The 12,363-nt window shown below is 41.8% G+C and overlaps 2 protein-coding genes across 2 annotated transcripts; one reads left to right on the top strand and one right to left on the bottom strand.

Annotated features, from left to right (window-relative positions):
- Positions 1 to 568: 568 nt before the first annotated feature.
- LOC118119817 (protein C19orf12 homolog) lies at positions 569 to 4,496 on the bottom strand. The gene is made up of 3 exons (XM_035174188.2): positions 4,392 to 4,496; positions 3,156 to 3,330; positions 569 to 2,071 (listed from the first exon to the last, which is right to left on the bottom strand). The coding sequence occupies exons 2-3, from the start codon at positions 3,313 to 3,315 to the stop codon at positions 1,806 to 1,808; spliced, it is 426 nt and encodes a 141-aa protein (XP_035030079.1). The 5' UTR covers positions 3,316 to 3,330; positions 4,392 to 4,496; the 3' UTR covers positions 569 to 1,805.
- A 2,313-nt stretch (positions 4,497 to 6,809) lies between these two features.
- On the top strand, positions 6,810 to 12,320 carry si:ch211-260e23.9 (uncharacterized protein LOC555795 homolog). Its single transcript, XM_035155481.1, has 4 exons — positions 6,810 to 6,967; positions 8,134 to 8,277; positions 8,368 to 8,521; positions 11,289 to 12,320. The coding sequence occupies exons 2-4, from the start codon at positions 8,154 to 8,156 to the stop codon at positions 11,506 to 11,508; spliced, it is 498 nt and encodes a 165-aa protein (XP_035011372.1). The 5' UTR covers positions 6,810 to 6,967; positions 8,134 to 8,153; the 3' UTR covers positions 11,509 to 12,320.
- Positions 12,321 to 12,363: the final 43 nt, after the last annotated feature.

Here is a 12,363-nt window from a genome sequence, read left to right as displayed (position 1 = left end):
ATTAGACTGGGTCTCTGTAGTGCGCATATCTTCACCAAGGCCCAACAGTCACTTTAAATTCGACCAAGCTGCACCAAATTTCACACACATAAAAAATCAGTCCTCTCAAAATGTCAAATTTTTTTCATCCTGATCCATGAGTTATTCTCTCAGAAATTGGTGAAAATGTCCTATCTCGCAGACATTGAAGAGATCGAGAGAAAACAACTTCCTGGATCTGCCCCAGAATTAAATGATTTCTTCTCTGACTCAAACCACATCCTTCCACCAGGTTTCATGGAAATCCTTTCAGTTGTTTTAGTGTTATCTTGCTTACAAACAATCTAACAATCAGACAGGGGTGAAAACGTAACCTCCTTTGCAGAGATAAATATGATCCTGTGTTAATTTCCTGAGTGTTACAAAGGTGGAAGGTAGAAAACCAGTGACATTACAAGTGTATGTAGTGGGGACTTTGAAGACATTTTACAACAGGTCTTTAATGTATTTTTTCACGATAAGATATGACTTCTAGAGTTGGGGCCAAACGTGTGTTGTGAGTATTGTAAATAGTCAGTCCAAGGCATGATAGAATCCCATGTTTATTTTATTGAAACATAAGCAATGGTTTTAAAAAATAAGGCCATGATCTTTTTAAATGATCAATCATTTCATACAAATATATATAAAAAACTAAATCAAATCAATACTTGGTGTTTGCACCTTCTGTCGTTAAAACAACACCAGTTCTTCTTGGTAGACTTTGGCACAAGGTAGAAGGTCGTTTGTTCAAATCCACCTGGAGTCCCTTCATGTGATCTCACTCCGACTGTGCAGGACCCCTCGTTTTCTGAGGACACTTAGTTCTTTAAGCCTCTGGCTGAATGTTAGGGCTCGTTGACCAATCAGACGCCTCCCTGATGGGGTTCTTTGATGGTTGCAAATGTAAAAATCAGGAAAACTATTAACCACACCCTGATACAGAGTGTGTGATTTATAACACAACATTGTAATCCAGAATAAATTACCTGGGCTCAATATCTTAGAGGTTACAGAGGTGTGTGTCAGTTAAGGCACATTTACATGAAAATGTACAACAGCAGCAGAGCCCTGCACATGATATTGCTCATAGTCTAGTCTCCACGGAAAATGCCAAGGTGACATTGTAAAACGAAAGTTTATTGGCTAAAACGAATGCAGTCTAATTCAATAGACCCACAGGAAATCCTCCCTGCAGACATTTCAACCTTGGAAAACGGTGAAACGGCATCTTAACCTTAAAATGAAATTTGAAGCATTATCAACATTTACGGAATTTTGGACAAGCTTATTCAACTTGTTTATTCATCTAAACCAGTGCCACACAAGAGGCTGTGCCATAGACCCTCAGTCCACCTGCTGTTAATGAGACATTTGCAGGGCTCCCTCTGTGAAGGTTTTCATTAAAACTGTTTTAGAGACATGTTGATTCAACTGTATGATCAGTTTGGAGGATGAAGTTTGTGTTGCATTACAGAGAGGTGTCTCTGTTTCCCTTATTGTATGTAGAGAGGTGTTTCTATTATTATGTCCACTTCGGCCTCTACAAAGACAATCGACTTGAATCACCAGCTCTCGAAGACAGTTCCCACATGAGGGAGAAGGGTTTCTTTGTTGTTGGGGTCAGCACTCTGAGGATAGTGAAGGCTAACAACCTAATTTGACACAATCATGAACGTTTAAACAGCCAGAAACATAAATACATTGTCTACATATATGTATACATTGTTCTGGCTGTTTGTCAGGTCTAACTAGAAAACCTGGGGAAGTCCATTTGTGAGAACGACTCAGTCCCGATAACGCACATCTGCTCTGAGTTCCTTTGTAACATAGTTGAGCAGCGCAGCGGTGACCTGCTGCTGGAGAGTGGCGTTGCCCATCACAAGAGCGATGAGCTGGGCTACGTCTGTCCATTCCAGGCTGCCCACGATGGCCACAATGTCAGTATAGAGCTTCTGTTTCTGGTTTTGTGGCAGCTCCATCAGGATCTCAGGTAGAGGCCTGAACTGGCCGCTGGTCAGCCAGCTGCCCAAGAGACCACCAACTGCTCCGCCTGGCAGAGACACAACGACGAGGAGGAAGTGGATACAGGGTCAGTTATAGGTTTAGAGCCAAACTGATCCATCAGTTGGCTGATAAAATCAATATCAGCCCTTTAAAGACTTATTAGTATCGGAGTTTATGTTGGCCAATATAAAAACGTATTATACAGAATAAACAATGCAGAAAATATATGCATTTATGTTAAGATCCTATGTGTATGTAATTCCTTACTTCAAGTTCTATAGATTTAGTTGTATTTGTGTCTTATTTTTATTAATAGTTATTCATAATTAAGTTTATGGTTAAACTAAACAAGTTCATTTATTAGTGGAGTTTTCTCTATTCTATTCAATGAAAGTGGGTGCTACTGTTGACGGTTGAAAATGAACCAAATGGGTTTTATGAAAATTTGATAGACTGTGTGACCAGTGGGAAAGTTATGTAATCAGGGTGTGTCTGGTTGCGATATGACAGAGATAACACTAACTACTGCAGCAACTCAGTATCTCAGTCTGACAGGACACAAAAACATGGTGAAAAGTGACCATTCCAAATCATGAGCCCATGGTGACATCTTTAAATTGATTGCTCTGTATGATCAGGAATTAAAGACACAGAACAGAACAGGAGAACCTCCACAGGATTCACTGCGAGCTAGTGGGGGGTTGATTATGCTTTTTCCACGCGACGGATGCAAAAATAAAAACAAAACCCATTGAGAATATAAATATCTCCACATGAAACAGCGGTGCCATGCACGTGGAAGACACTGATGCAGATGTCAAGAGGGCTTCCCGTCATTAAGCCGACACCGGTGTTGATGTGCTGTAAACAAAATGTCTCTGCCTGCTGCTCCACCCTTCACCTGAATGCTCCTGTGATTCCTGTGCATGTGAATGAGCCTGGGTGGAGAATCTCCTGCTGCATTGTGCATGTGTGAAAGGCAAAACTCTGCAGAATGTGCGGACCCAGTTCTGCAGAATTCCTTTTGGTGGTCCTGACTGAAAACGGCTTCGGTGTGGGCGACATGTGGACCAGCTGTTATATAATGACATCACAAACACAGTAATCGGGTCTGGTGTTTTTGTTCTTACCCACAGCGATCCCAGCAGGTCCACCGAGCAGCCCACCTACGAAGGCACTCCCTCCTGCCACCATCGCTCCTTTGGTGGAGTTTTTCACCGCGACCTTGATCTGGTCGTGTGCTGATATTTCACAGCACAGACGCATGACGTCATTCATGTGGGGAGGCATCTCTGTGTTGAGGCACTGGAAAGACAGGAAGGCAGAGGGTCAACTCTACTGTGGTGTCTTCTTTAAGAGTGAGAAGGAGCCCAGCTGTAAGCCGTGGCTCAGACGAGACCATTGACAAGACAGTGTTAGGATACAGCATCTTCCTAACTTAACATCATCACTAAAAGAAAATGAACAGTATTAAAATATAGCTAATATAATTCAGCCTGTAACTCTACACACCTAGTGTCTTGTATAACTTCTCTACAGCTTCACTTAGTAGATTTCCTTAGACAGGGACAGAAGTATAATGAGGTGAAATGTTAACAGGGATGAATATGAATGAGAATAAAGTTACAGTGACATACTGGTGCTAATGCTAAACCCACCTTAACTGTAATTGTTTGAGAGTGGTGAAATTCCCCAAAACAATTTGCAATGAAAGAAATGATAAGAATACATTGACGTGAACCTGGTCATATAAGCAGCGGTGGTAGTTTTTTCTTCCACAGTTCTCTAACTTAGGTTTGCCCATACTGTATTTTCTAATGCAGCTGACTTCATACTGATGAAGTTGAGCTCAACTACAATTAACTACAGTCCTGTGATGAATCCTCCCAACATGAGGGTCATAATAATACAATACAATACAATACAATACAATATAATATAATATAATATAATAAACTGGAATGTTGTCGAGGAAAAAGTAAAAGGTGCAGCACACCGGAGGCTACACGACAAGAACAAATGCTTTCACTTTTACTTTCCCATACAGCGTAAAAGAAAAGTTGAATTATTAAAATACACAGTGTACACAGCTTTTGTATTATTAAATCAACTATCTTCTGGATGGAGGCTCGTCAGAGAGCTTCGCAGTGTGGTTTAAACCGTGTCTGATACAGTACACGAGCTAGTGTACAGTCCTATTACTGACACTATGAGCTCAGGACAGTGGTAAACAACGATGATTTGACTAAACGTCAATATCAAGTTCCCGCTCGGTTTGAAAACGGATCAACGCGCTGAGCACATTAGCTCTAACATCCCCTCCAGTGTAAGTCTAATAAAGTTGGTGTGAAACATGAGTTTGTTACCTTCAGTCTGCTGAACTATCCAACTTCAGAGTTTGATCTACACATGGATCTGCTCCGATGACCGGACTTCTTCGTCCTCCCTTTCTTTACAGTTTGGCTACAACCTCCCGGTGCATTAGCGCCACCTTCTGACCAGGAGTGTGTCTGACCTGCTATATTCTATATGTAGGTGTTGTAGCAGAAGCTCAGTGCACAGCATCCTAAAGCTACAGTATTGCACAGATAACATTGCTTTATCAAACATTGTACACACACACTTAACTTTATGTTCCTGTTAATATTAAATCTATGTCTTTGTGAAATATTGACATTTCACATTCTTGACGAAAGACCAGTTTGGGGTTTACAGCCCCTAATGCTCCTATTACATATATAATTAAATATATACACACACACATATATCTGACTTGATTTATTAAAGCTACAACTAACAATTATATCCCTCAACTAATTTATATATTTTTCTTGAAAATAAAACAAATAACGAGAGACTTGAAACCTCAACGCACTGCAGTTGAATGAAATGCATGCAAAATAGACAAAACACAAGAACATTTTAACAACCAGCCATTTTCAATATCCTCAGTGACAAAGTAGTGCTGAAGCCACATCAGTACCTGGCAGAGAGTTGATGTAAGAAAACACTTGTTGCACGTTCCACTGGGACGGACGGCCGACGTCTTCTTCTCCATCAGAAACACTGATCCTTTGCTCTCTCTCCCTCTCTCACTCCCTCTCAACTTGCTTCCTGAGCCTGGAATGGGAGGTGTGTCTTCCTCTTCCTCTTCCTCCTCTTCCTCCTCTCTAGGTGAGCACTGCTGAGGCTCCTCCGAGGCACCTGACCCATGAGCCTGTGGAGCACAAAGACAATGTCTTGTGTGTTTTCCAATTGTTAGACTTTAATGTTCTTGATGCATAGTGATATTTTTCTAAATAAATGTTTCATTTTAAAGAAGTCACACAAAACTATTTTGATTTCTCATTACCACTGTGTGAATAAACTTTATAATGAAGAAAAACTTAATTCAAGCAACAAAAGAACAGACTCTCATTGAGAAACGACCTGTTTCCACAGGCTAATTTCACTTCACAATGATGGTTCACCACCTCACCTCAAAATTAGAGGTCTGGTCCTTTGCTTGAAGTGTGGCCTGGAAACGAGTCGAGTTCCCGGCCTGAATTATTGTCCCAGTCCGCCCCTGAATACAAGCTGCATGTTTGCCAACTATCATAAGCGTACTGATTCAACCCAGCAGACAGATAACCGTCAGGTAAAAGTTCTCCTAAGGTCACTTCTATAGAGAACATTACAGGACATTCTAGGAATGTTCTCTGAAGGTGATTTTGTGAAACTGTAGGGGACATTCCGCAAAGGCTCTCTTAAGGTTACATTTTTTATTCCACCTTTAGCGAATGTAAAGTGAAATTGTTAAAAAAAGGTTTTAAAGGTTTATATACAGTCTATAGTTTTGACTGTTTTTGTTGTTGATTTCAGATATAGGGAAAGATATAGGTTGATATTCATGTTAATTATTTATTTATTTTAGGTTTTAGATTTAAATATTATACAATTCTAGGATGTTTTTTGAGAACACGGCAGCATAAATCCAAACTCTCTGATCTGACAGGCTCACGCCCCACAGCGACACCCCGTGGCCATGGTCATGAAGGCAGCTTCAGTACCTGTAAGATCCATGATCATTATTCCATGACTTGAGTCAGTGGCTATGATGACATTCACACATTCACATTAGAGGAACTGCGTTACCAAATAAATAAATAATCACATTTAACTGTTTTTTGTGATTTGGAACATTTTTACAGTAGTGCTGAACTCATTATTATAACAGTTTGTAGCCTACAACTCGGGGTATTTATGGTCTTATGCTGCCTTTATGAATAATCTTATAATAAACAACAACATTATTATCCTCAGACATAGTTCAAATATCTGATAGTCCTCCACCTCTTTGCTTTGCGCCTCCTAGCGCCAGGTGCGTGTACTGCGCATGTATACGCTGAAGGAAAAGCACAAAAACACAACATATTCAAAAAGCTAAATAGTTTTTACACTTCCTGATTGACTGAGACATTTGACGTGTCACATACATTAACATATACATGTTATAGACTTATATGTCACTGAACAGAGGCTTGGAAAACATTAGTCCACGACAGGAAATAGATTTTATAAAAATAGGTTTTGTTTATAAGCTCGATGACAGTTTCTGACAATATTCAGCCATGTTCACACACGTATGATTAAATAAAGTGACATTGTATAAAGTGATAGTAAATAAAGTCATAATATATAAAGTTATATTATATAAAGTGATCCGTCGCGGTCACATATTTGTCCATATGCGTCACAGCTCGGTGCGTGTGATTGGCTGACGCCTGGTGTGACGCAGCCCCGTTGGGCGGGGCTCGGTGCTGACGTCACAGGACGCAGGGAGGACTCTCCGACACAAACAAGTTCGAGGTCAAAACAAAGTGTGAAGAGCTGCAGCAGAGCCGGAGAGTCTCCGAACAACCCGCGGCCACACCCGAACACAGAGGAACTCCTGCTCCAGCAGGTGAGTGTGACAGGAAGTGGTCTTTATTTCAGTCTGTCTTTGTTATCTCTCTCCAGTCGTGTCCGCTGTGCGGTCACTCCGCAGCCTCGGTTATTCTCACTGAATATACTCTGGGCTGTCATGTACACTCGTCTTACTGCAGCAGCAAAGTCTCCTGTTGTGATTTCAAGACACTGGTGTGTGCGCACAGTCAGCTGATCTGTGGACAGACAGGGGGGGCAGTGTCCAGCAGTGTGTGGTTGCTCACAGAGAGGGAGACTCCACACATACACTGATAAGCAGACAGACAGGCACTCGAGGAAGAACTGTCTCACATGTAGATCTGGTAAACAACAGCAGCGGAAATGTACTAATAATACTTGATATGTTGTGGCCATAATAGATAGTGTTGTATATACAACGATACTGTAAAACAGCTGAGGAAAAATAAAGATTTGTTGTGCATATTAACATTTACCTACATTAAACCTTATTTTATATCGACTACTGTGACTTCTCTCACTTGTTTGGTCAGGTTGACCTCTCAGTGTAAGTCCTGCACACAACAGTATGTATCAGTCATATTAAGAGACTATCCAAGATTATCCTGGGAACGTGGACCAAGGACTATCAACAAACACTGTAGATTTACACTACATTTCACATAATGCTGGAATACAAGTTATGGGGAACCCAGTGTTGAAATACACGTCAGTCAGCTGCGGTCACAAATTAAAGTTATGTTAATGTTTACATGGACGACAGATAACAGATTGTATAATGCTGCTTAAATCAGTGTCATTCCAGCCTCTTGCATCATGATGTTTATGTTTTACATTACATTACTTGCACCCCCTTTATGCAGATATATCTAACAACTCAGGCAGCTCAGGTTTCTAAGCAGGCGTAATGGAAGCACTTGTTGATATAGAGCAGGTGTCAAGACATGTCTTTGGGGTGTTTCCTGAGACAGCCTCAAGGGGAGCTGTTTGCACTGTTAAAGACACAAGCTGAGAGGAAGTTAAAGGGATAGTTCTCCCAGAAATGAAAATCCATTCATTATCTACTCACCACTGTGCCGATCGAGGGGTGGGTGAAGTGTTTGAGTCCACAAAACTTCCAAAACTTATTCACAGTGACTTTGCTGCATAGTTGTGATTTACCTGCTTGTGTTTGGTCATTTACAGAGCGAAGCCGAGGCATCAAGATGATCGGAAAGATTCTTTCTCATCTGCTTTGGAACACAGGCGAGGACTTTGAGGCAGCAGACGACGGTTTTGACGAGCTGATGGAGTTTGAGGAGGGAGGATGGGTCTTTGTTAATCTCCCAGGTGAGACTTCTAACATTCTTGGGTCAGTGAGGGCACAGCTTACAGCCGGATGAAAATTGATCTGTTTGAACCGGGATGTCCCTCACACAGAGAGCGGGTCGCTGTCAGTCCCTGAGGCGGATCCACTCGAGAACCTGCTGATCGAGCACCCGAGCATGTCTGTCTACCAGATGAGACCCAGGATGAGTGGGGAGGAGGAAGAGGAGGAGCAAGGCTCTGACGAAGATGAAGAGGACACTCCCAGGTTACTTTCCATTCACACACACACACACACACACACACACACACACACACACACACTTTATGCCACAAATCCAGCGACTACAAAGTTCCATATTTCCAATACTGAGCTTCCAACATGGAAAGGTAAACATTTTAAGATGGGATCATTATAGATTATATAGAACAATATATAAGATGAGAGGTACAGTGGTTTTCACCTGCAAAGGTTAAATACTGAGAAGAAGTTATTTGTCTATTGGCTTATTGTATATGTGCAATGGAAGAGGAACTATTCTGCTCCTTTTATTTAAGCCTAAATAGCAGGAACACAATGTAAAAATACTTGAATACAAGTAAAAGACCTGCATTCAGAATGTCAATTAAAAGTAAAGTGTTATCAGTAAAGTATAATTAAAGTATGACCCCAGATATTCCCCTTAGATATCTGGGGTCATTATCCTCAGATTTTAGGTCTAGAAAGCTAGTTCTATGTTTTCTCTCTTCCTTCATGGCTACAGCTGCTCATAGAGAAACAGCTGGAAGCTAGAGTAGGGATGTTGTGTCTCATCTTTGCCTGGTTACTCTCGGGTTCACCTCGGAGAACGACCCCCATTTTGCCGGGCCAATGTGTAATTTTGGCATAACTGGCTCAGTTGAGACAAGACTCAAGTTTACAGCCTACCGTGCTGTTTTCCTACATATTTGGGGGGCAGCCCTGTGTTCTCCACAGTGACTGGCCTGGAAATGCTCTTGCTCTGACCTCCACAGGTAGATCCTTAACCTTCCATCTGTTGTAAGTCCATTCTTTCACCAGTGCCTGGCATTTTCACAGCTTTGGATGGAAGGATTACTTTATCCTCACTTCCATTTTGACCACCAGCTCCATCATGGTGATGTTCCTTGTGCTTTTGGACCAGATCAGTAAATCTCCTAGGGGAGATGCGGCATCTTCTGAGGTCTGCTCCTAGTCTGTTGCTGCTCCAAGCCCCTATCATGGGCGCCAGACTCTCTCTCTCTGCTTATGGATGAGTGTTCAACTTCTTGGCCTCATCTTCCAGTTGTGATGATTTTACTGCCAGGACCTTGTGGCGCCTCCATCTGTACCTTTGCTTTGTGAGTGCTTTCTCACACAATATGTGTTTCAGAGTGACTAGTTGTCCAAACAATGTGCAGCTTGGGTCTCGTTTTAGTCCCCTCAGGACAAGGTTTGTTAGAATTGGAAGAAGGTCATAGATGCTACGGAGGATGAACTTTATCCTGCTGGGCTCCATCGCCAAAATGTCAGCCCACAAATTCTTTCCCTCTCTGACACCTTTCCAGGATGTCCACTTGCGTTGCTTTCTCATTTGGACTGCTCGGGTTTGCCTCCCCTCCGCCTCCATCTGTCTGATTTTTGTCAGAGATGGTGTCTCACAGCCAGTGTCTTGGCATCCTGTTGCCACTGCCCTACTGAAGTCGCTGGCCACGTTACCAGCGTACAGATCTTGATTCCAGCTTCCCTGAACTTAACATCTGTGCAGTCTCACAGCACGATGACCTGGCTTGCCAAGGTCACCTGAAATTCTTAAGTTATACCTCAAAATGCCATTTGAAGCTTTGTTCCCCTTGTTTATATTTAAGATCAGGTTTAGGTCAGGAGGGACAGATAAGTTTCTTTGTCAACTTCCCTATCATACAAGGTGTTTCTTAATTTTATGTAGTGCTTAGCTTATGGAGCCATTGATGAGGCACAGATCACTCACATTCCTTTTGTTCTTATTTGTCTCTTTGATGATCTGTGCCAGAACTGATACTCTTTTCACCTGGTGGCTCAGCTGTCACTGAAACTGATCTGTCGACACGCGAGTTCATTACTGTTATGTGGTCCATGTCGGCAGGAAGGACTAGTTTGGCACATCAGGAGATATGCTCACTGGTATTCTTACAGAGAGTTGTGAGAGGATCGATACCACTCTGTCTGGGAGGTTACATACTGTATGTAGCTATAGCTAGAGGATGGTTGCTAGCACAAAGACTGCAAGCAGGAGAAAGCTGCTAACGTGACAAGAAAAACCAACTGCAAAAGAGATACTGTGGAGGTGAGGGGGCTGGGAGAGCACCCTGCTATAGAGGATCAATCAGCGCAGGTGAGAGCTGTTAGCTGATTGGTCCTCATGCTTAAAAGGCAGCGTCGGCGCTGCCTCAGGAACTGAGGAAGGAACTCAGAGAGACTGAGGCTCCAGAGACTCCCAGACACTGAGTGGAGGACTGGGCTGCAAAGCCAGTCTACTTTATGTTGGTAGTTAGAGATTTATGTGTATTTGTTAATAAAGATGTTTAAGAGCAACACTTCCGTCTCTGGCTGTGTGTGGGAGAGCCCTGTGGCAAGGCCGAATGCCACAGATACGTTTAGCTTTTTGTGCGTTTTATGCTAGAATCGCTGCACCATGTCAAGAAATGTTTGGCAAATAAACCACAAATCATAAGGCATAAGCAAACTGGGTTGCCTCATATTTAACTATATTTAATGGATAGACTAAAGAGTTTTTTATTGATAACTGCTGCATTGTAATGCTGATAAACACTATAACCTCAAGATTTAACCCAAATCTGATGTCCTGACAAAAAGGGATCATTCAAAACCTTGACAAAATGTCATTATATTTTTGGTCTAAATCTTATATTAGTTTTGAGAAGGACAGAGGATTTAGAACATTCACACAGGGCTGGTTGACAGTAATTTCTCAGGTGTTTATTCACCTTATATAGTATCAACACATACTCTAACATCCGTTCATGTGTCTGTCCAGGCCAGTGGCAGTGAGGCAGCACATTTCTTGGCTTTTGGCTGCCTGGGGAATCCCTCTGCCCTGCAACATCCAGCTGCTGGCTGTCCAGAGGGCCAGGACTCAGGCTGAGCGGAAGAAGCTGAGCCGCAGCTCCCTCCATAGGCAGAATTTAGCCAAGCTGCGATTCTCCCCACGCTACGGCCACTTCAAGCAGCCCTGCCAGCGCCTCTGCAACTACTAACAAGCAGTAAGGAAACTGCTTGTGAGAGGGTGTGTCTCAGGTTGCCTCCACCACGGCCCAGTGAGCAGCATGGTGCCTCGAATCTGAAATACTCTGGTTTCACTGCAACACTGTAACAGTTTTTAATTTTGACTTTAACGTTGGCAGCCCTCACTTCTGAAAAAGCTGAGAACAATGAACCTCAATCTCCTGATATCATGAACGACAGTCACATTGGAAAACATTAGTAACGTGTGCAGTTACTTTTAAAATATAAGCATATGTACATTTTCGGTGATTTGAGTTGTGTGACTTGTTTGGATTGTTGTGGTGTGTGACATGTTTTTACTGTTACAGTGTGTGACACTGTTCTAAAAAGAACAATTCTATCCTGTAAAATTCTTTGCTCTGACGTATGATGCAGTTGGGTGCTGCCAGACTCTGACTGGTTACTCCATGGTTGTACACTGTGTATTATATTATGTGCCTTAGCTTTAGACGTTCTTGTGACAAGTATATTAAAAGCTATATTTCATACCATGTGCACCTGTACAGTATTCATATCATGTGAAATTATTATATCTGAATTCCCTAAAATGAATGTTATTTGTTTTAAATTGATTCTTATTAGGGGGTAATTACAAAACCACTGTTTAAGTTTTGTATTAAGTGTACCGTTTTGTATTTCTCAACTGGTACCCACTTTTTCCAATCCACGCAAATTGTTTATTTTTGACTCACATTTGTAAATACAGTTGAATATTATGCTTTTCTATTTTGTGTGTATTTATAAAAATGTAAAAAAAAAAGTCAAATAAATCTTGTTTTCTTAAGCTGGTTTCTGTTTAATATGGCAGTAAAAACGACAAACTCAAT

This window comes from Hippoglossus stenolepis, chromosome 1 (assembly GCF_022539355.2).
Source record: "Hippoglossus stenolepis isolate QCI-W04-F060 chromosome 1, HSTE1.2, whole genome shotgun sequence".
NCBI lineage: Eukaryota > Metazoa > Chordata > Actinopteri > Pleuronectiformes > Pleuronectidae > Hippoglossus > Hippoglossus stenolepis.
This window is presented reverse-complemented; position numbering and strand designations above follow the sequence as displayed.

Coding starts and splice junctions, on each gene's coding strand:
- LOC118119817 (XM_035174188.2), bottom strand. CDS start 3,315: ATGCCTCCCCACATGAATGACGTCATGCGTCTGTGCTGTGAAATATCA. Junction 2,072..3,155: donor ACCTGCTGGGATCGCTGTGG/GTAAGAACAAAA, acceptor TGTCTCTGCCAG/GCGGAGCAGTTGGTGGTCTC.
- si:ch211-260e23.9 (XM_035155481.1), top strand. CDS start 8,154: ATGATCGGAAAGATTCTTTCTCATCTGCTTTGGAACACAGGCGAGGAC. Junction 8,278..8,367: donor GGTCTTTGTTAATCTCCCAG/GTGAGACTTCTA, acceptor TCCCTCACACAG/AGAGCGGGTCGCTGTCAGTC. Junction 8,522..11,288: donor GATGAAGAGGACACTCCCAG/GTTACTTTCCAT, acceptor GTGTCTGTCCAG/GCCAGTGGCAGTGAGGCAGC.